Here is a 26,207-nt window from a genome sequence, read left to right on the forward strand (position 1 = left end):
AGTTGTTGGCCCGAACACATTCCTAGAATTAGCTCAAGCAAGCCGAAAACTATAATAGACACAAGCACAAAAGAACAAAATTTGCAAAGCAAATTAATTCTCTTTTTTTGCACTCTTTGCTCTTTTTTTGCATTCTTTGTTTCTTGCTTGCTTTTCTTTTTTTTTCTTTTTTTGCAAATGTGACACAAACTCAAAACTCTTATACTACCTTTTCTAAGACCAGTGAGGTACGTGGGTCAAAAACTTTTTCCAGAGAGCAACGGTATAAAGGTAGTACTCTCTCTCTCTCTCTCTCTCTCTCTCTCTCTCTCTCTCTGAACTTTGGCTACCTATGTTTCGGCTATGGGATCCAAGAAGGTGGGCGATTTCGACTAGGTGGTCGGAGTGACTGGTCGGGACCCCGAGTGGGTGGTCGGAGTGACGGGTCGGACCCCGAGCAGGTGGTCGGAGTGACTGGTCGGGACCCCGAGTGGGTGATCGGAGTGCCTGATCGGACCCCGAGTGGGTGGTCTGAACGACTAGTGGTCAAACCCGAGTAGATGGTCGACTCGACTAGTGGTCGAACTCGAGTAGATGGTTGAAGTGACTAGTGGTCAAACACGACTTGATGGTTGACGCAACTAGTAGTCGAGCTCGAGTAGATGGTTAAGCGTCTAGTGGTCGAACTCGAGTAGATGGTTAAAGCGACTAGTGGTCGAACATGACTTGATGGTTGACTCGACTAGTGGTTGAACTCGAGTAGATGGTTAAGCGACCAGTGGTTGAACTCGAGTAGATGGTTGAAGCAACTAGTGGTTGAACACGACTTGATGGTCGACTCGACTAGTGGTTGAACTTAAGTAGATAGTTAAAGCGACTAGTGGTCGAACACGACTTGATTATCGACTCGACTAGTGGTCGAGCTCGAGTATATGGTTAAGCGATTAGTGGCCGAACACGAGTTGATGATCAACTCGAGTAGAGACACAATCTCGGCTATAGCAAACAAGGGTAGGCCGTGATACACGATGACTAAACAGCAAGACTCGACACTAGAAACTAGATCACGATGACTGGACCAGCAACAAAAACACCAACGATGGACTCAAACTCAACAACGCGAATACTGAAGACAAAATTATGAAGGGACAAAGTGGTTTGGACAGCAGAAAAACTAAGATCTAAATATTTTTGTGGGGCAATTTTCTGGTCTGTAGGTAATGGAAAACGACAAAACAAAGGGGATAAATGAGATTACCTAACGGGCAACCGAGGCTCTGATACCATTTGATGCACGTTTTTCTAATCTTCCGAAAGGTAATATGATAAGTTGATTGATGGAGTTTCGACGTTGATGATCCAAAGGCTTCAAACAGAACAGATCGAGAACCCTCGCAACCACTACACCACTAGTCTGTGGTTATCAACCATGCCAAGACGCAGTTAACCTCACCAAGAATGCTTTTCCTGCAAGTGAATCAAGAACACAAGCAAGAACAGGTAGATGCAATCTGAATATTGCTAATTACCAATGAATTACTCGAGTTAGGGTTCTACAAACTGAACAAGTGACGAAACTGTATAAAACAGAATAATCTAAGTAAAACCCGAGCCTAAACTATGACGGCTACTTTGTATATATAGGGGGGACGTGAGGAGGTCGACCTAGGGCTGTGTAGCTATGGAAAGAGGCATGCATAACCTGGACTCCGATCCCGAGATGATTACAAAACCTAACAGGGTCCAAAACGGTGGCATAGTACCTTATTTCTTTGACTCTGACTAAACTATAAGGAATATTTGGTCAAGCTCATATCCACTGGAACAGGCTCATCGTAAGCTTTCCAGGATGTCCAAGATTGCCTAAAACGGACTTCGTATGAGAGAGTTATGCCCAAGATTGCCTAAAACGGATTTCGTATGAGAGAGTTATGCCCGTTTTACTGACGTGCTGCTGTCCTGCGACTTGACCATGACTAGAGCTCAACCTCGAGTCCGAGTCGACTTCGCCTTCGAGCGGTGATGTCTGGGTAAGGGTGTGGTACTTCTCCCACGTTCCTAAGCAATAAAACATTACAAGAATTTAGTAGTAATCTATCCAATGAAGCATGAACTGCAAGGAACGAGTTCACCTGGAGGTTTAATTGTCATGCACGTGCTCTTGTAATTAGACCTTGTATGATTTGAGAAATATTAATAATATTGATCATATCTGAAGGAGTCATGGGCTCATCAGTGGCTCTATAAAGACCCAAACTTGGTTTCTCTCAAAAAATTTAAGCTCTTCATGTATGGCATTGACCCAATTTGAATCAGATAAAATATTTCCAACATCATGGGGCTCAAAGGAAGCAACGAGTGCAGAATCAGTAAAATGAGCATGAGAAGCAGATTTAGAAATTGTTACCCTCTCTTTGATGTCACCGATTATTATCTGTGGAGGGTGTCACCGCTGAATGTGTTGAGGGGCCTCATGCCTTGAGAGAACCTCCAACTCAAACACAACTGGTGCAGGCTCGAGAGCAGTTGAAGTGGAAGTAGAGGTTGCAGGACCTTCTGTCGGAGTAGAAGAAGCAGGAGTCAGCTGTAGAGCAAGTGTGGTCGAGGGAATTAGTGGATCATCCTCGTTATCACCAAGAGCTGGAATGTCGCCATTTATAAAGATGCTCTCGATCCCTCGAGCTGCCTTATCACTTGTACCGGTATCCCTTTCGTTTGACTTTATCAACACGCCGTCTTTATCATCTATTTCATGCTTTGCTTGACCTCCACGTGTACAGCTAGGATTACCCTTGACTTCGTCTAGCCTCTTTGATCATCTGACATCAAGTACCCGCTTAACCCCGATCACTCGCCGTCAACCGTCAAAGTGTATCTGTCACATACACACTATGAGACAAACAAACATATTTCTCTAATTCTAACTCAGTTTAGTCCATAATCAAAATACTCAAATTAAACCCAAACAATCTAAAACTTGACAAACTAAATCGATAATCTTATTAGTCACCTATCATATATATAAATTAAGACACATTTTAATTTAGTTTCTCATAATTGTTACCGTTCTTTGAAGGATCGAGATAAGGGTGTAACCAGGATTCCGTTTTCACAGTACGCACTGATTTATGCGGAATCTCCTCTTTAGATCGTGTTCTAGTCAGAAGAGTTTATCTACTGTTGGTTTGTATCTACTCCAAGAGATTGTAAGCCGATTCCTTTACGATTTGCTGCTCTGGTTTTGTGAATCGACTCCTATCAATTTTTTGCAAGTTCTGGATGCTATTTTTTTTCTGTCGTGAGATACATCTACTACTTGTTCCTGCTGTTATTGCCGAGAGTAGTAGCTGTGCTGGCAAACCGGGTTTGGTTGATCAAATTGTTTATTACTGGTCGATGCCGCTAGTCATAATATTGGCTGCCCATTAGTCAAATCAGCTGAAGTGCTGGTTACTGTTTGGCGAAGGAATCAATCTATTTACTGTCAAAATTCAGGGCTAGACTTTCCTTGCTGCGCAAAAAATATCCACTCTGTCGCTGTTCCTAATTGAAAAAAAAAATCAAGGAGAGGAATTTGTTCCATGTTTGGTACCGTGAAAGAGAGAGAATTCTAGGCATCCGCGTCGGGTGCTCATCACTACCAGCCAAAGAGGCGACCTTTTGGATGTACTCTTCTGCGTGGCGTAGCCATTGCCGATGGGAGTTCTGTAGAGCCCTGGGACTGCTCAACCAGGAGGTTGAGGAGCTTGGCACACAGAGAGGTAAAATGCTCTTGAAGCCCCATGGCAGCCCTTGCCCTGAAATCGTCCTCTATTTGGCCGTCACTTGGTCCTGTGGTAAGGGGTTTGACAACCAATTGCAACCCACTCAGATTGGTGATGTTGGACATTGGGAGTAACCAGCGACCCAAGTGCAAGTGTGGCCGCTCGTGAGGGGTGGAGGGAGGTGGTTGGCAGAATCGGTCACCGCCGTGAGCTGAAGGGCGGAAGCGGCTGGAACCGACGTGCTACAGCGGACTGTATCGCCTTAAGGAGACGGGTGAAGCCGGTTGGGGTGCGTGGCTCAGGGAAGGTGACCCGCGGATAAGGTTACGTTTGATTCGCGTTAAGTTTATCATGTTTAACTTTAGTTAAGGGTAACTTGTTATAAAGTGTGCTTAACAAATTTTTGCTATAGTTGGTGATCAGCAAAATTTGTCACAAAACTGAGTGTATAATATGTAAGCTAAAGGACTAACAAAAGTGTGATTTATTATAGTTGTGATAATTAATTAAATAATTACCTAAAAATCTATGACACGCGTGGCAAACTTATATACGAATCAAATAGTAGAGCACGTGAGGGCGGAGCCACATGAGTGAGTCAACTGCAACTACCCAAGGGGTAGGGCGATGGCAAGTTGTGGCATTGCCATTGCTGAGATGTTTTGTATTTCATTGTCTTAAAAATGAATATATTTAAAATTACACGTGCATGTTTTAGATTTATAGCATATATATCTATTTTTTAAAAAATCTAAATATGAGCATTTTATTATATTTTGGACTGTTTTATATCTAGACTTGCAACACTTATCTGGGACCCGCTTCAATATACGACAAAAATAGAGGAATCATTGAATAAATAATCCATTTGTTCGTATGTCTCATAAATGCAATTATGTAAGTAACTTTGTGAAAAATCGTAAGTTAATTAAAATAGATTCCTGAGCAATTTAAGAAACAAGTGAAGGTAATTTAGATCGAGTGTCCAATAAATTTAGTGAACAAATTATAACCATTGAAAAGTAATATCAGATCTAGTTGCTACATATTTTTAATAAAAAATTAAGAATAATTTGTGATCAATTTTGTTGCAAGTAAATTTCAGGAAAGCAAATCGATTCAAACTCGCAAATAATTTTATATATTTTTATGAGAAAAATATGTGTGTATATCATAAGACTAAAACATAAACATGTATGTCGGAGGATTAACTCCTGTCGTAGGGATCCCGAGAGACCCCTTTTTAGAGATTCGGCCGGGGGATGATCCTGAATAAGTTCGTCAGAGAAATAAATAGAAATAAAAATAAATGCAACTGCCGGTGGTGGGGGATGATCGACCTAGTGCAAAGGGAAGTAAATGCACCGGAGTTTAGACAGGTTCGGGCCGCACGGGGGCGCAATACCCTACTCCTGTATGGATGCAATAACTGTTCTGAGGGAGGTCCCCTGAGGATGTATCTGGTTACAAGAATATAGTGTCTAACTAAGAGCTTGAGGCTCCTTGTTCTTCGGCAGGAGCTCTGCTCAAGCTTGCTTGCAATGTCTTCGTCTGTTGGCTTGGTTCGTTGTGGGGTTCGTCTTCTTCGTCTAGGTGTGGCACGGTTGACTGCTTGGGCTTGTGTTCAATCCAAAAATGTTCTTTCTCCTTCAATCGGTATGCCGATCCTTTTATACACTCGCCGGCCACGACATATCCCGAACGGGAAGGAAGGGGCACAAGTTCCAAGACGCCACGACTGAGAAAGGCGTCATCATTTTCTCTGGGCGAAGTGACAGGGGCGGTGGAAAAACGCGGCGCGCGTCCGGTCACTCGTCACTGTGGACGCCGTGGCGACGGGCGCCGTTGAGAGGGCCCACCGGGCAGCCACAGAGGCACCCGGCGTGCCCGCCCTGTCTTGTTCCTCTGCCACGGCAGGGCGGCAGGCGGAACGCCTTGATCCTGGCAACGTTATCCCGAGATACACCGGATGATACAGGACGGGACCCGTGCAATTAATAGCCCCACGCCTCTCTGCCAAAGCATGGCAGGGACTGACACTGCGGCGGGAGCAGTTGGGGATGTCAGGCCGCGCACGCCCATTAAATGCGGCCTCGGACCTCTGACTGGTTGACACCTCATCGGCGGGCTCCTCGGGGGCCCTTTTGGGTCGTCGGGGCACCGAGTGCTCGGGGGTATTGTTCACCTCCCCGAGCACTCTCTCCCGAGCACTCTCGCATGAACCTTCGGGGAACCGAGTGCTCGGGGACTGCCACGTGCAACCCCAAGCACTCTCTCCCGAGCACTTTTGCACTGACCCTCGGGGAACCGGGCGCTCGGGGTCTGCCGCACGCAGCCCTCCGAGCGCTCTCTCCCGGAACTTAGCTCTTCTGATTGTCGGGGGACTAGGGTGCTCGGGGGCGACCGGGCACCTCCCCGAGCACTTTCTTCCCGGTACTTGGACTCTGCGGGTCATCGGGGAACTGGGTGCTCGGGGACCAGAGGCTGTGGCCCCGAGCACCTTCTCCCGGAACTTAGATTTTCCTTATCCCGCAGGAGGGATCTCGCGGGATGATGACACGTGGCGGACGGCTGGCCTGGTCTCGGGACTCAGGGACCCCCGGTTCCTGATACACCGACAATGTAATTTTTAGATTTTTCCTAAAAATAGGGCGGGGAAATATGCAAGAGCCAGTAACAGTTTGATTTTTCTACTCAAATTGAATGCCTGTGAACTGTGAATCTTTTATGTTGGTTTTTTTTATATCTTTATTATGCTAATGTCGCAACAAGAATTTATTCTACAATCAATTCATTTCTATACAATTACACCCTGCACAATGCATTGTCATACTACGAGACTCCGACATGACACTCACGTCAAAAAGACTTCGGCGTGGGGATCTTCTCAGGCAGCGTCGGCAGCGTCACTTCACACTGCAGCATGCTCACCGCGTGCCTGATGGACGGCCGCAGGTTGCCGTCCGGGTGGGCGCAGGCGAGCCCGACCACCAGCACGCGCCCCACCTTCGGCGTCGAAGTCGCCACCCACCCGCTCGTCGGTGGCCTCAAGGACGTCTTTTCATCCGCACAGGCTCCAGACCCACTCCACGAGGTCATAAGTAGCAAAGAGAAAAAAAAATGAAACACCAAACAATGAGACTCTCTAAATTCATTGTCAAACAAATAAATTAAAGACCCGTCATATAAGTGTGTATATGCGAATTTTATGCATCTAGGAATCAGAAGAATGATTTCATAAGGTGCTAAAATTTTAACCTAAAAACAAAAATTAAAATCGGAAAAGAAAAACTTACACACAAGACAAGAGAATCAAGAGAAAAAAACTAGGAGGAAAATTCAAGCACATGAAATAAAATAAATTTCATTACTCAAAGAAATCAGACCTGTTTAAGGCAAATTAAAAAGATTTTTCTCTCAAAACTCTCACCTATTTCATAAGCTAAGCGCTCATCCCCATCTCCACTAAAACCCTATTACAATGCTCTCATATGAGTAGCATAAGGGGCTCAAATGGTTAATTTATCCTCTCCTATAATCATACTCCTCTATTTATAGGACTAGAAAATTTTACTCTCAAATTTTCTAGCTTTTTTTTCCACAATATCCATCTCTTGTAATACACTTCTACCTACCACTGATGGTATTTTAGTTCATTTTTTTCTCCATTCATCGGCGGCTGCGATGCCTTTACGACTTAGGTTTGGCTCGACGCAAACTTCGCGATAGTGCCACGTACTTCTCCAGTCCCCCCAATGATTTTGAGGCCAAATCGTAAAACCATATCACACTTCTCGAAGCGTAACTAGCCATCACTTGCTTTCACTAGAAGCAAACGCTCCGATGATGATGTGTGTCCTTCATCATATGATTTTGACCTCCAGCAAGCCTCTCCCACTCCTGATCCCCCGGGCCGCCTTGTCACTTGCACCAGCATCCCCTTCGCTTGACTTTGTCGACACGCTATCTTTATCCTCCATTTAATGCTTTGCTTGACCTTCATGTGTATAGCTAGGATCACTCTCGACTTCGTCCGGCCCTCCTTGATCGTTCTGCACCAAGCACCCGCTTAGCCACGATCACCCGCCGTTGACCGCCAAGTTGCATCCATCACCTGCACATCATGAAACAAGCAAACACATTTCTTCACACTTCAAAACATCTCTAGGTTAGCATAAAATCAAAAATTTCAACTCGGAGCACATTCTACATAAAATATGAACACCGGATGTTCCGGTGTGTTTTGCTCCTGAACACCAGATCATCCGATGAGTGTAACATTATCTGTTCCAGAAAATTTTTGCTCTCTGTAAGAAAAGGTCCGATAAAATCTTTCGGTGATCTCATGTCCATCACCGGATAATATGGTATGTGCCAATCTACCGAACCACCCTCCTACAACCTCTCTATAACAAAAGGTCTGGTGCTTTCTCTGGTGTTTACAATTACAATACCGGACTATCCGGCGTACATAATCAAACTTGGCGCCAAAAACTCCCCCTGCAGAAAATACTCTGACGCTCTCGAAGTCCATCACCGGATCATCTGGTGTTTGCTTTCATTTCTACTTTAGTACTAAAAATGCTCCGGTAATTTCCTCACTTGTAGCCACCATACTCACCAAACCTTCTGATACATTGATTTTCAATTTTGTCCAAAAGTTTGCTCTCTCCAAAAAATAGTCTGGCGAGCATATATTGCCCATGCTGGAACTTCCGGTGAACATCGGAACATACGATGTTCACACTAGAACTTTCTATGTGTGTAATTTTTCTGCATACATAGAAGAATTCGCCAATTTCAAACACCGCTAACTTGAATTAGACATAAATAAGTACAAATATCCATAAACACATGCTAACCGAGTTCAAGATATATTAACTGGTGTCAATGACTCATCACATGAAAATTAAGACACTTCTCCACTTAATTTCTCAGTTTCTTGTTCATAGCATGACTTTGGCTCTTTTTTCTTCTTTGGAAGTTAGGCTTATAAACTTCTTAGTCCGTTCTCAAATATTTCATAAAAGTACACATTAAAATTTTTGAACACTAATATAAAAAGAGTAATATTAAGATTTTGTCATATAGGAATGATATTATTAGATTAGTTACGAAAACTACTCTCGAATCATTGTGTTATCATTATTTTTTACTAAAATATGTATAAAAAACTAATTGTCAAATACGGCGTCCATTTCGAAAAATAGAGTGACTATTGCGTACCTGACTGGCCACGTTAGGAGGACAGTTGGGTTGTATAGATGGGTGTCGAGGTTGCCGTTAGGCATTAGATCATACACAAGGAGTAGCTCCCTGCCCTCGTGGCACCATCCGATGAGCTGTATAAGGATCCGATGCCTCAGCTGACTTATGATCTTCACCTCAGGTGTACTCTTTCCTCCCCTGCCCTGAACCCCTCCACACTCTCTTGATGGCAACGTGGAGGTCTAGCTCTTTCAGAAATCCTCTGTAAACTGCACCGAAGCCGCCTTCTCCGAGCTTCTCCTCCTCAGAGAAGTCTCAGAAAATAAATCTACAAAGGTAACTCTGTTATTTTCAAATACATTATCATAAATAAATCCTCGACAGTATAAAAAAAAAATACAACACAGCAAAACAACAGTAATCTGACCCTTAGTCTGGAGGCTCCATCAGTCCATCCAGCTCGCAAGCAATCTGTTTCTTTCAGGATCGGATGCACTATTGTGCTGCTTTGGGCTGAGGAGGGACCAAGTCGGTGCAGTGGCTGAGTGGCAAGTGGTTTGACAACCAATTGCAACCCATCGGCCATCAGACTGGTGGTATTAGAGTGACCAGCAAACCAAGCGCAAGAGAGACCGCACGTGAGGGGTGGAGGTGGCTGGTGAAATCGGCACACGGCCGTGAGCCGAAGGGCGGAGGCTATGCTCGAATCGGATTGCTACAGTTGACTGTCTCGCCTAGATGAGGGTGAAGCTGCGTGGGGTGCGCAGCTTAGGGTGTGTTTGATTTAAAGGATCAAAATAAGGTGGAAGAGGAGAATTCCTGTTTTTTATGATTCGGATCAACAGGGGATGAGATAATCTCTTGAGGGAATATGCCCTTCAAATTTGGGATGAGCACATCCCCGAAAAAGTTATGGACGGAGCTATCCCCGGTTCGCCCCGCGGCCCATAAGCGAGCCTGACTTGTTCCGCTCACCTTCCACCTCACTCTGCTAGCAAGTTCACAAAAGCTTTAAAAATTCACTCATTCTTTCCTCTTTTATAATTCAAATGGTGAACTTCTGTAGCTTTTAAATTCACACTGATTTTTTCTCGTAGAATAAATAACATAGAACCCATTTTAAATAGTTCCAACTACAAATCTCTTATAAATTTTAAATAAAAATTCCTCAAATTTAACTACTTTTATACTTAGCTTGAATTGTTAGTGCATAAATTTAATTTCCAAAAATCAGAAAAAATTCATGAATATTTATCTAAACTAATGTACTAATTTCTAAAATTATTAACAGTCCTAAGTTATATAAAAAAATTTAGTGTTTAATGTGTGTTGTGTATATGTAGAGGGAGGTGATCATATTCTAAACTCAGCGACTCTATAAAGTGGTGACCACATCCAGCTCCATCCTCATACTTCTAACAAAAAAAAGAACATCACATCTCACTTCATTCCCTAAACCAAATAAAAAAGAGACTCATTTCATCTCTTCAACCAAAAAAAATATAATAATCTTATCCTAAAATTAAGGATAGCCTTATCTTATCTTACTTTGCCTCTAACTATGGTGACGGTGACGATGACTTAGGCCTGAGGGCATGTGGAGGCAGAGCTACATGATGACAGGGTGAGCCAAACTGTGACTACCGGGTTGGACCGGAGGGCTAGGGCGATGGCTGCTGATGAAAGTTTTTCTTGGTGGGGATCTAATAAAACTGTTTATTTGCTAAGGCAATTTACCACGTTTATCCTGGGGCTAATTACGTCATCACCTCTGCCTTCTTGTTTCTCTCAATCGTGAAGCCACCATCGTCATCTGTTCTTTTTTTCTTTTTTTTTGCCCTGCCTCTCATGGGAAACCACCGTCGTCAGCAATCATCCGGCAGCACATTGCTGCCGTCAAGCCTCCTCCGTGCCTCCCTTGCCAAGAAGTTGCGATGATCCCACGCGCTGCCGTCCAGTCTCCTCTGTCCCCTCCCAGCCAGGCCATCCTAGAGTTCCCACGTGCTGCTGTCCAGCCATCTCTGTCGAGCCGCATCTAGTCTGTACCTAGTTAACCTGTCGCGCGTGATACCCACAACTAGGGGTGGAGCCAGAAGAAGTTTAGCGAGGGCACAAACCTCAGCTCACATTCATGTTTTTCAGTGAATTTTGATGAACTTAGTTTTTTTTTTAAAAGTTACAAAGACCCTGATCCGCCTCTACCCACTACCCGACTCCGGCCTCTACCTCGCCAGGCTACGGCATCGGGGCTAGTGCGAGCGCGGGAGAACTGCTACGGCTGATGGCGGCTCGCGAGTCGCGAGGTGCTGAAGGGAGGTTCTGCACCACCTTTCGCTTGGCCTGGTCAGCAATTCGTCGACAAGGATAGGGTGCAGCTGCTGCACGAGAGGCGGTGCGACAGCAAGGGGCGGTGCTCTGTGTACGTCTGTAGTCAGTCCAATTTTGTCGTTCATGTTTAGTAGCATGTACAGTTACTCCAAAAACTTTAGCAATAAAAAACTTGGCAATTATCTTATTATCCTCTCCCGCCAGAATTGACTGTACAAATATTCTCATGGAAACAATAAAATTGCAAGTCGTTTACTCAGCGTAGGCAATTCAGATTGGCAATAAAGTTCTACGTCCTGTGTTCAGTAGGAAATGCAATCTTAACCATAGCCAGATAAGCAACACAAGTACACAGAGCAATATTACATCAGTGGGGTTTCCATGCTGCTGGTGCAGTTTCAAAGTTCCAAGTTATACGGTTGACACCGATGAATTTTTCTTGATCTTGTTTTCCCAAAAAAGAAAGGAAAGATCTTGATCTTATCACATTACAGGTTCATCAGCCTTATTTTTTATTTGCATCAGAGTGTTCACTTTGTAAAGTTGGATCATAAGATCATTTTGGACGGGAGCCTAGCTTCTGTTTTGTTATATTTTCAGCCTGGTTACTCTCCCGGCCAATCTCAGTTTCAACTATGTATATCAGAACAGTATTAGGGTGCTAATTGAGGTAGGCAACTTCCTCATATACGACAGTGTTAGGCTTTATCATTTTGAGTAGCTTCGATAGTCCTCAAATATCAGTCTGTGTGATATGTTCTTTGTGACAGTGTTACTAGGTGAGGGCTCAATACTAAGCATTATTTTGATGATAAGAATTGGCTTGAAAGCATAGTAACACGATCCCTTCTGCTGGTCTAACAAATCTGGTGCTAGTGCCTTATGTGGTGGAAATTGAGACATATTATGAGCAGCTACCTTCATGACGTTATGACAAATCCTTGCAACCATCATGTGAGGGGGTAAGACTGGACCAATAAACTTGGTAGGTGTTAGAGCAGTAGCATCACTTGAATAAGATGATTGACCCTGATCATCAGCTGAAGCCTATTGAAAAACCATATGGATTGGAATATCAGGGCAAATGGCTCTGAAATACTGAGTAGAGGAGCTTGATTCATGAAAAGAGATCACATCTTGCTGATTTCCATGGTGTTGTGGCATAGCCGCATAGGCTAGATGTTGTCAGCAACATGTACAATTGGGTTCGATGCAAGTCAATATTCATCAGCCTCTACTTGCCCATCCTCTTCATTCATGTCATCCTGCTGATGTTGATTGTTGGCATTATGTGAATCAATATTTGGTGTATCACCTTACTTCTCCTCCTGCCAACCTTGAGGTCTGTTGGGATTGCCCATGATCGGTGGCAAATGGTGTGGATGAGGATGTGGATTGCCATGGAGAAAAACTAAGTTGGAATGTGTCTTGGTTTATTTATGATGAGTGATTGACATTGTCATTTATTTGATTTGATGATTTTCGTTTTTGCATGAGCTTTGATGTGATTTGGGATTTCATTTGAGCATATTGATTATGGACTAATTGGAATTGGAGTTGGAGATATGTGTTTGCTTGTCTCATAGTGTGCAGGTGATAGATGCAACTTGGCGGTCGACGGCGGGATGATCGGGGCTAAGCGGAGTGCTTGGTGCCAGACGATCAAGGAGGCCGGGTGGAGTCAAGGGTGATCCTAACTGAACACGTGGAGCTCAAGCAAAGCATTGAAGACAGATGGGGACGGCGTGTTGACAAAGTCAAGCGAAGGGGATGCCGGTGCAAGTGACAAGGCGGCCCGAGGGATCGTGAGTGGAGAGACTTGCCGGCGGTTAGGATTGCATGACGGAGTTCACGCGTCAACATCGAAGCGCTTGCTTAAGGTGTAAGCAAGGAGGTGAGTCATGCTTTGAGAAGCGTGTAGGCGGTTTCGCAGTTTGGCCTCAAAACCGTAGGAGGACTGGAGGAGTACGTGACACCATCGTGAAGCTTGCGTTAAGGCGAAGCTAAGTCGTGAAGGCGCCGTAGCCGTCCGATGAATGAAAAAAAAAATGGACCAAAATACCTTCGGTGGTAGGTAGAAGTGTATTACAAAAAAGGGGTATTTTGGGGAAAAGCTAGGAAACTTAGGAGTTAAGTTTCCTAGACCTATAAATAGAGGGGTAGGGCTATGAGAAAGTTGAAACCAGCCATTTGAGCCCCTTGTGCCACCCATATGAGAGCCTTGTGTTAGGGTTTAGTAGAGAGGAATAGCAGTGCTTAGCCTATGTATTAGGTGAGAGTTTTGTGAGGAAAAATCTTTATAATCCACATAAAATAGGGCTGACCTCTACTGCAATGAAGTTTATTTTTCTTCGTATTATTGTACTCACCTCTTTTTAGTTTCCCTCTATTGGTTTCCTTACAAGTTTGCAAGTTTTTGGTGTTTCTTTATGGTTTTCGTTTTGGTTTTTGAGCTGAATTTTTCAGCACATTGGGACGTTGCTCTTCTTATTGCTAGAGACATAAAAATTCATATACGAGTGTACACTCATGGGTCTTGAGTACCCCTACCTCTAGATCATCAACTTGGAGTGGTTCCTTGTCTGGTGATCTTTTCTTTGAGCTGCAATTTTTCACCTTCGCAGAGTTGTTCTTCTTGATGCTAGTGGTTTAAACACTCACATACTTATGTATTTGAGCGGGTCTTGAGTCCCCTTGCCACTAGACTATCATCTTGAAGGATAACTTTGTACGGTGACCATCTTCTCTAGTTTCTTTGAAAGTTGTGCGTTTTTGTGCACAAAGACATATGAAATGGTCTTAAATGGAACCTATGGTTCATATTCCATCTGTAGAGTCATATTGCCATGGAACTAATCTTCTTGCTTTGTCTCTCTGATTTTTTTGCTTTCGCTTAAGCGTTTTGAGGTGCGTTGGGTGAGAAATAGGAAAAGACCATCTATTTTGAAAGAAATTTGTTGAGACGTCTATTTACCCTCTCTAGTCGCCATTCTCGATCCTACAACCATCTACGGGAATAGGGTCTTCATCTTGAGGGAAATTGTCAGGAAAGTGCCCATTAAGGATGTAAATAGGGACCGAACAGGATCTTCCATGACCACCCAACATTGTTCCCTGTGAGACAATCAAGCTACGAGGGATTCGATCTGGAGCAATGACTAGGGCTTTGAGCAGAATTCTTGATTTGTTAATGGTGCTACAACTGCTTTCACATATTCCATAGATTGAAAATCTAGAGGAAACGACAAGATAGAAGATCCAGGGGTGGAGGTGCCAAGATGAGAGCTAGAGCCCAGGAGATCAACTACACACAAGAGCAGATCATGTACAATCTATGGAAAAATAAAGAGAAAGATAGAAGAGCAAAGAAAGTCGATGTCCACGCGGCTACCGGGAGACACATGATTATGGGAGACAGCATGCGGCCATGCAAGAGCGGTAGACCAGAGGTAGGGGATAGGCAGATAAATCTTTTCAATGACAAATACTTCATCTTGGATAGGCAGAACAGATCTGCTCTACCGATCAATGATCGATATGTGAAAACTAAAGGAGTAGACTACATGTGAGTTAGCGCAGCCCCCATGCATGATATTTCATTGGCTATCCTAGGGGGAGTGCATCTGATTTTCGTGGTGCCTATTAAGAATAGGCTAATATGTGAACCCAGTGTGATACCATCTTAAGGTTCGAGTATTGGCCGGAGCTATCCCAAAGACGCACAATTTACTTATACTTCAATATTGAGCATGGAGAAGCATGTAGACCTAGATGAGCTTGCCATAGAGGGTGCATGAGAGGAGTGGAGAAGGTAACACTACTACAGAACATACCATAAGTAGCGTCTTATCAGTGTTGTTTGTGCAAAAATCGCGACTAAAGATGTATCAGTGCCGGTTCTTAATCTCTCGCACGCGAAAATGAGTGAGGCACTAAGAATCGGTACTGAAAAGGACTATCAATGCCGGTTCGTGGCGGGAACCAGCACTGATAATTCGCATCAGTGCCGGGTCAAGCCCCCAATCGGCACTAATGTGCCTGGACCTGAAATTCGCCTCCAATACAATTTTGGCTCGTCAGCTAAATCCTCACGTCCAGCCTTATCTCTTTCCTCTCATGTCCAGCTCAAACGCTCGGTCCTCACGTCCGCATCCTTATCTCTTCCTCACCACAAGCCTAATTGATCCCCTCCTCTCTCCCTCACCGCCCCCTCGAGCTCACTGGCCTCCCTATCTCCTCCCCCCTCGGCTCCTCTCTTCCCCCCTCACCGCCCTCCTTGCCCTCCTCGTCGACCTCCTCGCATGGGGGCGGTGGGATCCGGCGCGGAGGAACCTGGCCGGTGATGGCGGGGCGGCTGGGCGCTGCAGGGTTGCTGTCGGAGCTCCAGGCTTGGCTCCGGCTACTGACGGACCTGGTGAGGGGCGTCATCACAGCCAAGAGCCTGCGGCGGGGCATCGAGGCCGCACTGGGTGTGCGCAGCATGACGCTCGATGAGGCCGCGGCGATGGTGCGGCAGGGTGACCACAATGACGACGACGCACTCAGCGAGGCCGAGTTCTACGTCCTCATGGTGCGGCTCAGCCCCGACATCATGGCTGATGCCGAGGCGTGGCTCGAGGAGGCCATCGCCAACGAGCTGCAGGTAGCCCGCTCGCAATCGCCGCCAGCCTAGGCACGCGCTGCAGGTTCTCAATCATCACCTTGCCGCCAATTCTAATATATTAGCCCTGCATATATACCTACTGCTAGTACGTGATCTATACACCACCGCAGGTGTATTATTAGCCTACTGTGCCGTGATTGTGAGCTGTTTGTATGAAGTTGAATCAATTTTTTGTGTGATGTCGAGCGATTTTTTGTGTGATGTTGAGTGATTTTTTGTGTGATGTTGAATCTATTATTAACCTGTTGTTTGGATTGAGATGAGTCGATTTGAGCACGGTGGCGGCGGCGGCAGGAGCATGATGGCGGTAGCGACGGTAGGAGCGGCAGCCGAGCTGGCTCGTTTATTTTTTTGGCCCGGGAATCTTTTTCAGTGCCAGTTGGAGGCACGACCTAGCATTGAAAAGAACATTCAGTGCCGGTTTCAAACTCGGCACTGATAGTCAGCTGCTGATTAAAGAGTGCCGATTGAAAAATCAGCATATAAGCCATTTTTCAACGGCACTGATGTGCTGTTTTGTAGTAGTGCAAAGGAGGGAAGTGTGCACGACAACATAGAGGGATAAGATCTTGACGAGTGAGCGGTAGAAGTGAACGAGAGGATAACATCTTAGTTTTTAACGACACCCAAATTCAATTTTATCGACAATTTGAACTCAACTCAAGACATGTAGATATATAGATATGCCAGTGTGATGGGGTTAACGTTGTGTTTACCGTGTCATCACTACCTCAGAACGGGTTATCATAGACGGATTTTAAACCTTATTCCAGACGGTTATGTGTTTCGTCTCAACTAAAGTGCTTGTGATATTGAGCTTGTTACAGACAGTTACAACTCTGTTTGTAACAGAGCTACACACAGACCAGTCTAAATAAGACCTACGTCTATAATATAGCTACACACAAACGGATTTTCAAAAAAAATGTCTTTGTGTATTAAGTATCGAAGAGGCTTTTTTGTTGAAACCCGTCTGTCCAAAGTGTCAAAAACAGTTTTTTTTTTTGAAAAAACTATCTATATGACCCTTTCCCCCTAAGAAACCATTTTGCTTCCTGGCTGCCCTCATGATATGACATACATCACACTTTATGATATACAGAAGAACATCAAAGACATATACATATCATAAATAAGAACATTAAACAGATATATAACACATAAGAATACAGATATATAACACATAAGAACACATTATTCTATATACACCATCTCACAACACACATCGATCAGAACATAAACCTAGCTATATACAATCCCTAATTGTATCTCATGCGGTCTAACGAAAATATGAGATGATTGACATCATTGATACCATCTTCCAGAAGGTTGAGATGATTGACATCATCTTAACCGCATGCTTTAACCACAATGTCAACCCAAGCATCATCTTCAATCATCACCCCGCTGTCATCCGAATTAGACTTCATCCTGACTAACTCATTCATGTGACAGAATCAAACCGCATTGCTACCAAATCGACATCCCTTGTTAAGTAAGAGATGGTGGTTCAAACCAGTCTTGCAGTTCACAAAAATATCTCCATTGTGATGAATAGAAATAGAGAAATTTTCATCTGGAATAATAAACAATAGAACACGATTCATAGAAAAAAATTGGGCCCACAGTGGTTCCCTCCACAACAGTGAAGAACACATATCCCACATGACCGAAATCGACGCCAAGCATCTGGACCATGGAAGCAGCCATAGAAACAATCTCATCATCTCAGCGCTTGATAACAGTGAATAAAGACATTGCAGATTTGGGACACATAAATGCCACATTACCCTCAGTATATAGATCAAAGAAAACCCTAACAAATCCTAACCACGATGCAAAACCTACTCACCTCAATCTAGGGAAGGGGTTTCAGTGCTCAGATCTCGAACCTCCATCATGGAAACAAACCCTGAAAAACCTTTATGGAAAGGGCTTGGATGGCAACGATGAGAGCGAGGGAGATGAACTTCTCATTGCTTTAGTGAGGGAGACGAGCGGTTTGTGTTTATGGGGCTAGTGGGAAGTCGAAGAGCGAGGGGTCAAATTTAAAATAGTACCCGGGTCTTTAATTACAGATAATTTTTCATAAAATCCATCTGTATCTATCATACAGACACAGATGGATCTTACAAGAAACCGTCTATGACAATATCATAGACGGATTTTTCTAAACTCTGTCCGTGTCTGTATGATAAAAACAGACGGATTTGTAAAAACCGTCTGTGAGTTCTGCCACACCTAGACGATAGTCATGTTACAGACATGTTTGTCTTAGCAACCGTCTGTGGGTATTTTATCACTGACGGGTCCTAAAAAACCGTCCGTGACACTCCGTCTGTTTTCACTGATTCTATGGTAGTGCATGTTGATCAATGGCACATTGTTGATAAAATCTATTTGTCGTGGGCAGTATGTTCCATGCTTGATTTAATCAACTTCTACCATGCATGTACTAGCCCATCTTTTGCTATTAGAAACAATCCATGCTTATGATGAATCCACACTTGGCCATCGTTTGGCGTGAAAGAAAAAGCCATATATGCTATAAGTGCCCATCCCCTACTCTTCAAACTCTCAAAACATATTACACTGTTGTTATGTTTTCTATTACCTATAATGATATGTATAATTTGAACTTTTGAACCTTGATTTACTTTGGATTGTCAAAACATAAACATTGATAATATTTTCTCAACGTGTATTAGAATTATTTAATTGATGGTGCAATTTGAACGTTTGAACCTTCATTTGCTTTGTATTGTCAAAACATAAACATTGATAATATTTTCTCAAGGTGTATTAAAAATATTTAATTGACATTTAGTGTCTTTAGATACATTTTCTAACTCTTAATATTCTCTAAACATTCATCATCTAGAAAGCAAAACTCTAATGGCAATGAATTTGGAAACTAACATAAACACAACCATAGAAAAAAAAGTACGTATGTGCCTAATTCAGAAGGTTTTCCGGGGACTACTCCAAAACTACACTACAATACACTTTATTTATTTTTCAAATAAGTGCGTAAGTGACCAACACTAAAGTTTAGAGACGCTAAGAATTTCAATCAAAAGAAATGAACTAAATATAATTATAATAATTTAGCGGTGCAAATGCGTGAGCCACCTTGCTAGTTACTAATATAATAGAAGATAGATGTAGAATGGGATGCCGAAAATTGGAATCTACATTTGCTGTGTTGGACGTCGTCCTATTACCTTACGGAATCTCCGTTGCGTCGCACAGGGAACACTGCACCGTGTGATCTTGTCGTGCCGAGGCAAGGCGTCCGCGACAGGGAGCGGAGACGGCTGGCAGTCAGCAGGGGGAGAGAGCCGCGCAGCCCAGCGGGAACGCAGCCAGGTCACGCGAGGCGCGTGGCACGGCGGCAGGGGTGGGTAGAGTATCATCACAAGCAAGGATCTCTCACAAATGGCTGAATGAGTCGCATCGCACCCCTCCGAACCTCGTGATCCTCCATGAGCAGGCCATTTTTGGCTGCGTTAGTTTGTCCTGTTTCAACGGCCGTTCCGGTGCTCCACCTGCGTAGCCCCCCATCAGGAAACTAGCGCCCCATTGCGAGATGTGTCCTTAAGTCTTAAGCAAGTAATCTATATCTTCCCAGATTCCAAATCAGCCAAATGGTTGCCAGATAATTAGCTAAGGTTGCCACTCGGAGCCGGTTATTATGCATGCATAATCCAGAAAGCAACATTGTTGCAAGCTTTGTACGATCCGACGAGCAGATATATTTCATAGCCAACTCTTAATGAATGGATGATGGGTCCGGGCCACCCTGTAGAAAGCTAGTGTTGCGCCGTCTGAAGATTCGAACCTGGTCAGCAGGCCGGCCGGCCGGCAGTGCTGCCAAACTACGGCACGTTGGTATCTCCCTTCTCCATTGTCCCACCAAATGCAGCAGCCCCCCTCCCAAGCTCCAACAATGGCATCAATGAGCTCTGGCCTCCTGTCTACACTGTGCTGCCTCTGCTACCTGTTGTCGTCCGTCCATGTCCCCCGCGCTGCCTCGCTCTCCTTCAGCTTCAACTTCTCCAGCCCCGGTTCCTACTGCACTCTGGGATCGACGCTCAATTGCACCCGCGACGCCTACTTCCACTCCACCGAGAGCGCGATCGAGCTGACCAAGAACGACATCAGCGAGCCCAACTACCACAGCGTCGGCCGGGTGTGGTACATACAGCCGGTGCCGCTCTGGGACGCCGCCACCGGCGAGCTGGCCAGCTTCAGCACCTCTTTCACCTTCCGGATCAGGCCAGGCGACCCGAACAGTCCAGGCCTGAGCGCCGACGGGATGGCATTTTTCCTCGGGCACTACCCGTCCGACGTGCCCCACAACAGCAATGGCGGGAACCTAGGCCTCTTCAAAGACAGGAACCACTTCAAAGCGACGGGCGACGACCGGGATCGGGTCGTGGCGGTCGAGTTTGACACCTACCAGAACGTCTGGGACGAGGACGGCAACCACGTCGGCATCGACGTCAACTCCATTGCCTCGTCCATGACGACCTGGCTCGACAAGAGCCTGACGTCCGGCGAGATCATGGCCGCCGTGGTCACCTACGACAACAGCACGGAAATGCTTTCCGTCACCCTCTGGATGAACGGGACATCGTACCGTGTGAACGACAACGTCGACATGAGGAAAAGCTTGCCGGAGATGGTGGCCGTTGGCTTCTCAGCTGCCACCGGTGGCAACATCGAGGTGCACCGGCTCCTGTCGTGGTCGTTCAACTCCTCTCTGGCGTCGAAGGATGCCGCGATCACGTCACCTGGGGAAGCACCTGCACCTGTGCTGTGATCCCTGGAGCCATCAGCTCCAAACATCAAGAAAAATCCCATGGCACGATAGTGCTTTATTTCACAACAGTTTTCTCAATCATATGCATCTTCATGGGATTTCTTCTATGGCGGAAATTACGATCATGCAAGAAACCAAAGGAAGCTGCCGACGGAGAACTCGAAGAAGAACACAATGACGCTGAATTGGAGAGAGGCGTCGGACCCAGGAGATACTATTATAGCGAGCTCGCCGCCGCGACAAGCAACTTCTCGGAGAAGAAGAAGCTGGGGAGAGGAGGCTTCGGCCACGTCTACCAGGGCTGCCTGAAGATTGACGGCGAGGACCGCCATGTGGCGATAAAGAAGTTCTCAGAGTCGTCTGTGCAGGGGAGGAAGGAGTTCGAGGCTGAGGTGAAGATCATCAGCCGGCTGAGGCACCGGAACCTCGTGCGGTTGATCGGCTGGTGTGACAGTTGCAAGGGGCTTCTGATCGTCTACGAGCTCGTGTCGGAAGGCAGCCTTGACAAACATATACAACAGTGGGAGGTTGCTTACCTGGCCAGAAAGGTATGATAGGGTAACAAATATTTTTGTTGAACTTATTTACATTTATATACATAAATCCTATTTGCAGTCTAAGGATAAGAATTTCATTCGTACATATCATACTTGGAGACTTGGAGTCAAATAATGAAGATTTCCTTCTGTCCCCTGCATTTTATCAGCCTTAAGCACCTTTCATCGACAGGTACAAGATCATCATGGGCCTGGGCTCCGCGCTGCGCTACCTCCACACGGAGTGGGAGCAGTGCGTCGTGCACGGCGACATCAAGCCGAGCAACATCATGCTCGACGCCTCGCGCGACGCCAAGCTAGGCGACTTCGGCCTGGCGAGGCTCGTTGACCACGGCGCCAGGCCGGTCACGACGAAGGTGGTGCTGGGCACGGCGAGTTACATCGACCCGGAGCTCGTCAACACGCGCCGGCCCAGCTCCGAGACGGACGTCTACAGCTTCGGCGTCGTCCTCCTGGAGCTTGTCACCGGCCGGCGCTCCGTCGAGGAGCCCGATGACAGCGATGAGATCTTTGTGCTGGTGAGGTGGGTGTGGCGCCTGTACAGCAGAAACGCCGTCCTCGAAGCGGTGGACGAGCGGCTGCGGCTGAAGGACGGCGAGCTGGATGAGGTGGAGGAGCGGTGGCAGATGGAGCGCGCACTTGTCGTGGGGCTCTGGTGCGCGCACCCTGACCGTAGCGACCGGCCGTCCATCGCGCAGGCCATGCACCTGCTGCAGTCCGAGGACGTGAAGCTGCCGACGCTCCGGCGGCAGATGTACGGCACCGAGCCGTTCATCGCTATGGGAGGAGACTGTTGCAGCAACCTGTCGGTCGGGACGTCTATTGGCAGCGACACATCGATTACCGGCGGCTCTGCTCGTTCACAGCTTATGAAATGGTGAAGGAAGAAATCGTGTCTGCTATTGCAAACTATGTTTCCTGTGTGAATTTGGTATCCCGTGCAGAAAGATATTGATTAGAGAGCTTGGAAGCAATAATGTTCCCAAGCCGACCTACATTATTGTTGTAAAATTTATTCCTAGTTTCAACAATCAATTTTGGTTCTTTTCGTCTTTTTCTTTGTAGCTCGTTGTATATATTTCACTACCCTTTTCAATTTATATATGCAGCAGGATACTCTCCTACTGTTTTCGCTAACAAAAAAAAAATCAATTTTGGTTCTCCGTACATTGCATTAACTAGCCAACTGAAATTAACATTGTAAATAATAGACTGTTGGGGAATGATACCACATCAACCCTCTTGACTTCGGCCGGCCTCAACCAACCCTATAGACGGGAAGTGATCAATGACGCTACTACTTTCGTTTGGCTACTTTGGTCGCATGCATAGATTTGAATGGTGGCCAAGGAGTGAGGAGGTTGAAGGCTAAACCTTCGGGAGGTCGAAGATCACATGAGTCAATCAGGCTCGAAGGTTCAACCGATGTGGAACAAGGTGCCCGAAAGAATGAAGCTTGAAGAAGATTGGAAGGTTTGGTTGCCAAAGGCCCGAGAGTAGCAGTGATCATGGGGACGAAGGCCCGGTGTACCGAAGGTCTCAGTGATTGAAGATAGCTACAGGGATATAAGTGTAAAATTCCATGTTTGTATGGCGTGTACTGGTACAATGATTGTAATACCATGAGGATATTCCTAGAATATCCTGAAAAATAAGGGCACTCTTGTAACATACACCGGAGTGGTTAGGGCATGTCTATAAATACCCCAGTCCCTCCTGTGTAATGGACCAATGAATTCCAATTCAACTATATACTTATTCATTGTGTTGTGATCCTGATTCCCACGATCGTAACATTTGGCGCCGTACATGGGGATCAAACCCACGACCATGTGGTGAGGGTCCTAAAGCGTGTGGATGGGAGAAGAGAGAAGTCATGACCCATGCTGCCGAAGACTAGGAAAGTAAAGGTGAAGCAGGCAGGTGAACCCGAAGGTGGTCCAACGAATCCAAAGCAGCAAGCGGAGGATGAAGGGGCAGAAGAGACCCATAGGGAGACCGAAGCCTGGGAGGCCAACGAAGCTAAAGCCCGGGCATCGCACAAAGCTTAATACAAGCATTGGGTAGAAGAGGTAGCAAATCAGGTATGGGAGCTTCGGGAAGAAATTAGGTCGCTTCACTAGTCCACGGTTTCTCAGCCTGGGTCGTGGGTGGGGGGCATAGTGGGAATTGAGTCTGAAGATGGTACCCAGGTAGGCTTTAGATGAGCATGCCCGACAGTGAGCGGTAGACCTCAGCTCCCCTCTGTCTCCGGGCCTGCAGGCACGCCATGGCCTTCGGGCTTCAAGGTGCCACGCCTTCACCTGTACAACATCGAGACCGAACCCAAGGAGCTTGTGATTAGCTTCAAAGCCAGAGTTGAATCGGTGGGGGGAGACGACACCACCATGGCCCAGGCCTTCATCCTTGCCATCAAAGGGATAGCCCTCTCATGGTACACATCGTTTCCCCCGGGAGAATCTATTACTAGGAGCAACTTCATGAATCACTTTTCTTACACTTACAGCAACTATGCTGCACCTATCACTGTGGGGGATTTGGTCACGGTAAAGTAGAAGGAAGGTGAGAGTTTGTGATGATGAATAATGGATAGTTACCATATCTGGGTACCCTAGGGTCTCCCGTAATTCTCGAGGCATATTTATATCCCTAGGAAGGGGATCCCTGGAATAAAGTAAGCGATCCATAGATACCCAAGGCGTCCCGTAACCAAGAAGGTCTATCTCCAAGAATAGGAAGGAGGAGTCCAGAGGATGTACGACACCCCCATATATATACGGAGCCAAGGGGCTCTGTGGGGAGGAGAGAAGGACCATAAGATATACAAGCCCAAGACAAACCAACGAAAACCAAGGAAAAGTCATCGACTAGATTTAGATCCATCTAGGTTAGCTACACCCCCCTTGTAACAGGTCCAGATCAATACAAGACAAACATGACGTAGGGCTATTATCCTCTAGGAGGCCTAAAACTATCTAAAAACCCCTGTGTGTTCCCTTGTGATTCATCTACTAATAGCATCGCCCAATTCTTCAACAAGTTCGTTAGATCGACAGTTCACAAATCATCAACAACTGGCGCCATTCGTGGGGATCATGAAAAAAGGCGATGAAGAATCTACACGTGAGATGCTGTCGACATCAACCGAAGCTTTATCGAAATCCGGTTTTTCAGATGAGGGGTTCTATGACAACTTTACCTCTCTTCCCGATGAACCGGTGATCGATTGGGTGGATTTCGAAGACGAACATTCTGGCGATGATTCAAGCAACGAGGTAAGTCAATTCATAGATCAATGCGCCAAAGATTACGGTATCGAGTTTGAACCACTCAGCTTCCAAGATAAATATGAATGTCCAATTCACAGAAAGTCGGGATGAATCCCTGCGGTTTCTGACAACATGGATTGTCAAGATATCAACCCGGAGCAATCCGATGAAGCATCCATGATGGATCTAGATACCTCCTCTAGCGAAGAATGCCCCCGATAAGTTTTCGCTATTTGAGACAGGGGTGATGATCTCGGTCATCATGACGATAACCCTGCAAATGGTTGAGGTCCTCCGGCCTCGGCAGCAGGTAATGGTCAGCCACAGGCAGGCACACCACATCTGGTCCTTATCAGGGCCCCGGTCATACAGTCTCTCGATTATCAACAGGGGGCTGACCACTTTAAATCCATGACTGCTAAGAGGATCCTCCTTCTACAGGAGGCCCTCATGCGCCCTCCGACCGCGGATCTGGCTACCCCAGCCGGTAAGGATTATGTGAACTTGATGGTCGACTTAACAAAGGAGATCATCATCCAAGCTGAGAACTCTCATCAGGCCCTAGCCAGAAATAGCTCTAATCAGGGCAGACCAGGCAATCTCCTATCGCGAGATGTAGTGGACTAGAATAGATGTAACCCTAGGAACAAAGCTTCCCAGGATGACAATTGGACAAACAACTGCCATCGGACCTCACCAGTCGAAGGTCATCCGATCAACGACTTGCATCAGGTCATTGATGACTGGCAAAGATGCCTAGGGGCTTTTTAGGAGGTTTCTTCTACCCCTCGTTGATCTAATCATGAAATGTTGTGACACTGATCAAATCGGAACCCGATCACCAGGGGAAAGACTCTCGGGGGTGCTGGAACCAAGCAAGGTTCCACCAACGGATGCCTGACTTTCTCTCCAGATCTACGGAACATAAGTTGGCCGGTAAGGTTCCACCCCGGGACGATCGAGAAATACAATGGAAGCACAAATCCTGTTGAGTTTCTCTAGATATATACCACGACGATCTAGGCAGCTGGTGGGGATGAGAAGGTAATGGCAAATTACCTCCCTACATCCCTTGAAGGGGCAGCCAGGATATGGTTGACCAATCTATCACCGGGGATGATCTACTCATGAGAGAAGCTTTGTGATGTGTTCTGAAGTAACTTCCAAGGTACGTAGTTCACCCTGGCTTGAAAAACGATCTCCACCATTGCGAATAGATGGGGAATGAAACATTGTGTGAGTTCGTGCGTCGCTTCAGCAATACACGGAATACCATCCCCAAGATTAGCGACTACGATGTCATCCAGGCGATCACTCAAGGGGTTAAGATATGGCGTTGTGTTGAAGACACCGCTTGAAAGGAGCCTAAAATGGCTAAAGAGTTCATGTAGACAATGATAAGTATACAGGGTTGAGGATGCACTGCTCTATGTCAAGGAGAAGACTCAGGTTACCAAACATCCTCAACCCGGGCTCGGTGGCGACAAGGTCCGGAGCAAGCGCAAGAAGAACACCAAAGGGTGTAAGGGCAAGAAAGCTAAATCTAACGAAGTTTTTGCAGATCTGCCCGACATCCGCCCTGACCATCGCTCTGGACCTTCTCGGGGTAGAAGC

General features: G+C 45.9%; 1 protein-coding gene, 1 long non-coding RNA gene and 1 pseudogene across 2 annotated transcripts; 2 read left to right on the plus strand and 1 right to left on the minus strand.

Moving 5' to 3' along the window:
- Positions 1–7,134: 7,134 nt before the first annotated feature.
- LOC133901145 (uncharacterized) lies at positions 7,135–9,782 on the minus strand. The gene is made up of 3 exons (XR_009906659.1): positions 9,379–9,782; positions 8,970–9,279; positions 7,135–8,516 (listed from the first exon to the last, which is right to left on the minus strand). It is a non-coding gene; the product is annotated as an uncharacterized LOC133901145 (long non-coding RNA).
- A 5,417-nt stretch (positions 9,783–15,199) lies between these two features.
- On the plus strand, positions 15,200–15,951 carry LOC133901475 (calcium-binding protein KIC-like). The gene is made up of 2 exons (XM_062342833.1): positions 15,200–15,221; positions 15,608–15,951. Exons 1-2 carry the CDS (start codon positions 15,200–15,202, stop codon positions 15,949–15,951), a joined length of 366 nt encoding a protein of 121 aa, XP_062198817.1.
- A 3,940-nt stretch (positions 15,952–19,891) lies between these two features.
- LOC133901476 (L-type lectin-domain containing receptor kinase IX.1-like) lies at positions 19,892–22,376 on the plus strand (annotated as a pseudogene).
- The last annotated feature ends 3,831 nt before the right edge of the window (positions 22,377–26,207 follow it).

This window comes from Phragmites australis, chromosome 20 (genome assembly GCF_958298935.1).
Source record: "Phragmites australis chromosome 20, lpPhrAust1.1, whole genome shotgun sequence".
NCBI lineage: Eukaryota > Viridiplantae > Streptophyta > Magnoliopsida > Poales > Poaceae > Phragmites > Phragmites australis.

Coding starts and splice junctions, on each gene's coding strand:
- LOC133901475 (XM_062342833.1), top strand. CDS start 15,200: ATGAGTGAGGCACTAAGAATCG. Junction 15,222..15,607: donor GAGTGAGGCACTAAGAATCG/GTACTGAAAAGG, acceptor TCCGGCGCGGAG/GAACCTGGCCGGTGATGGCG.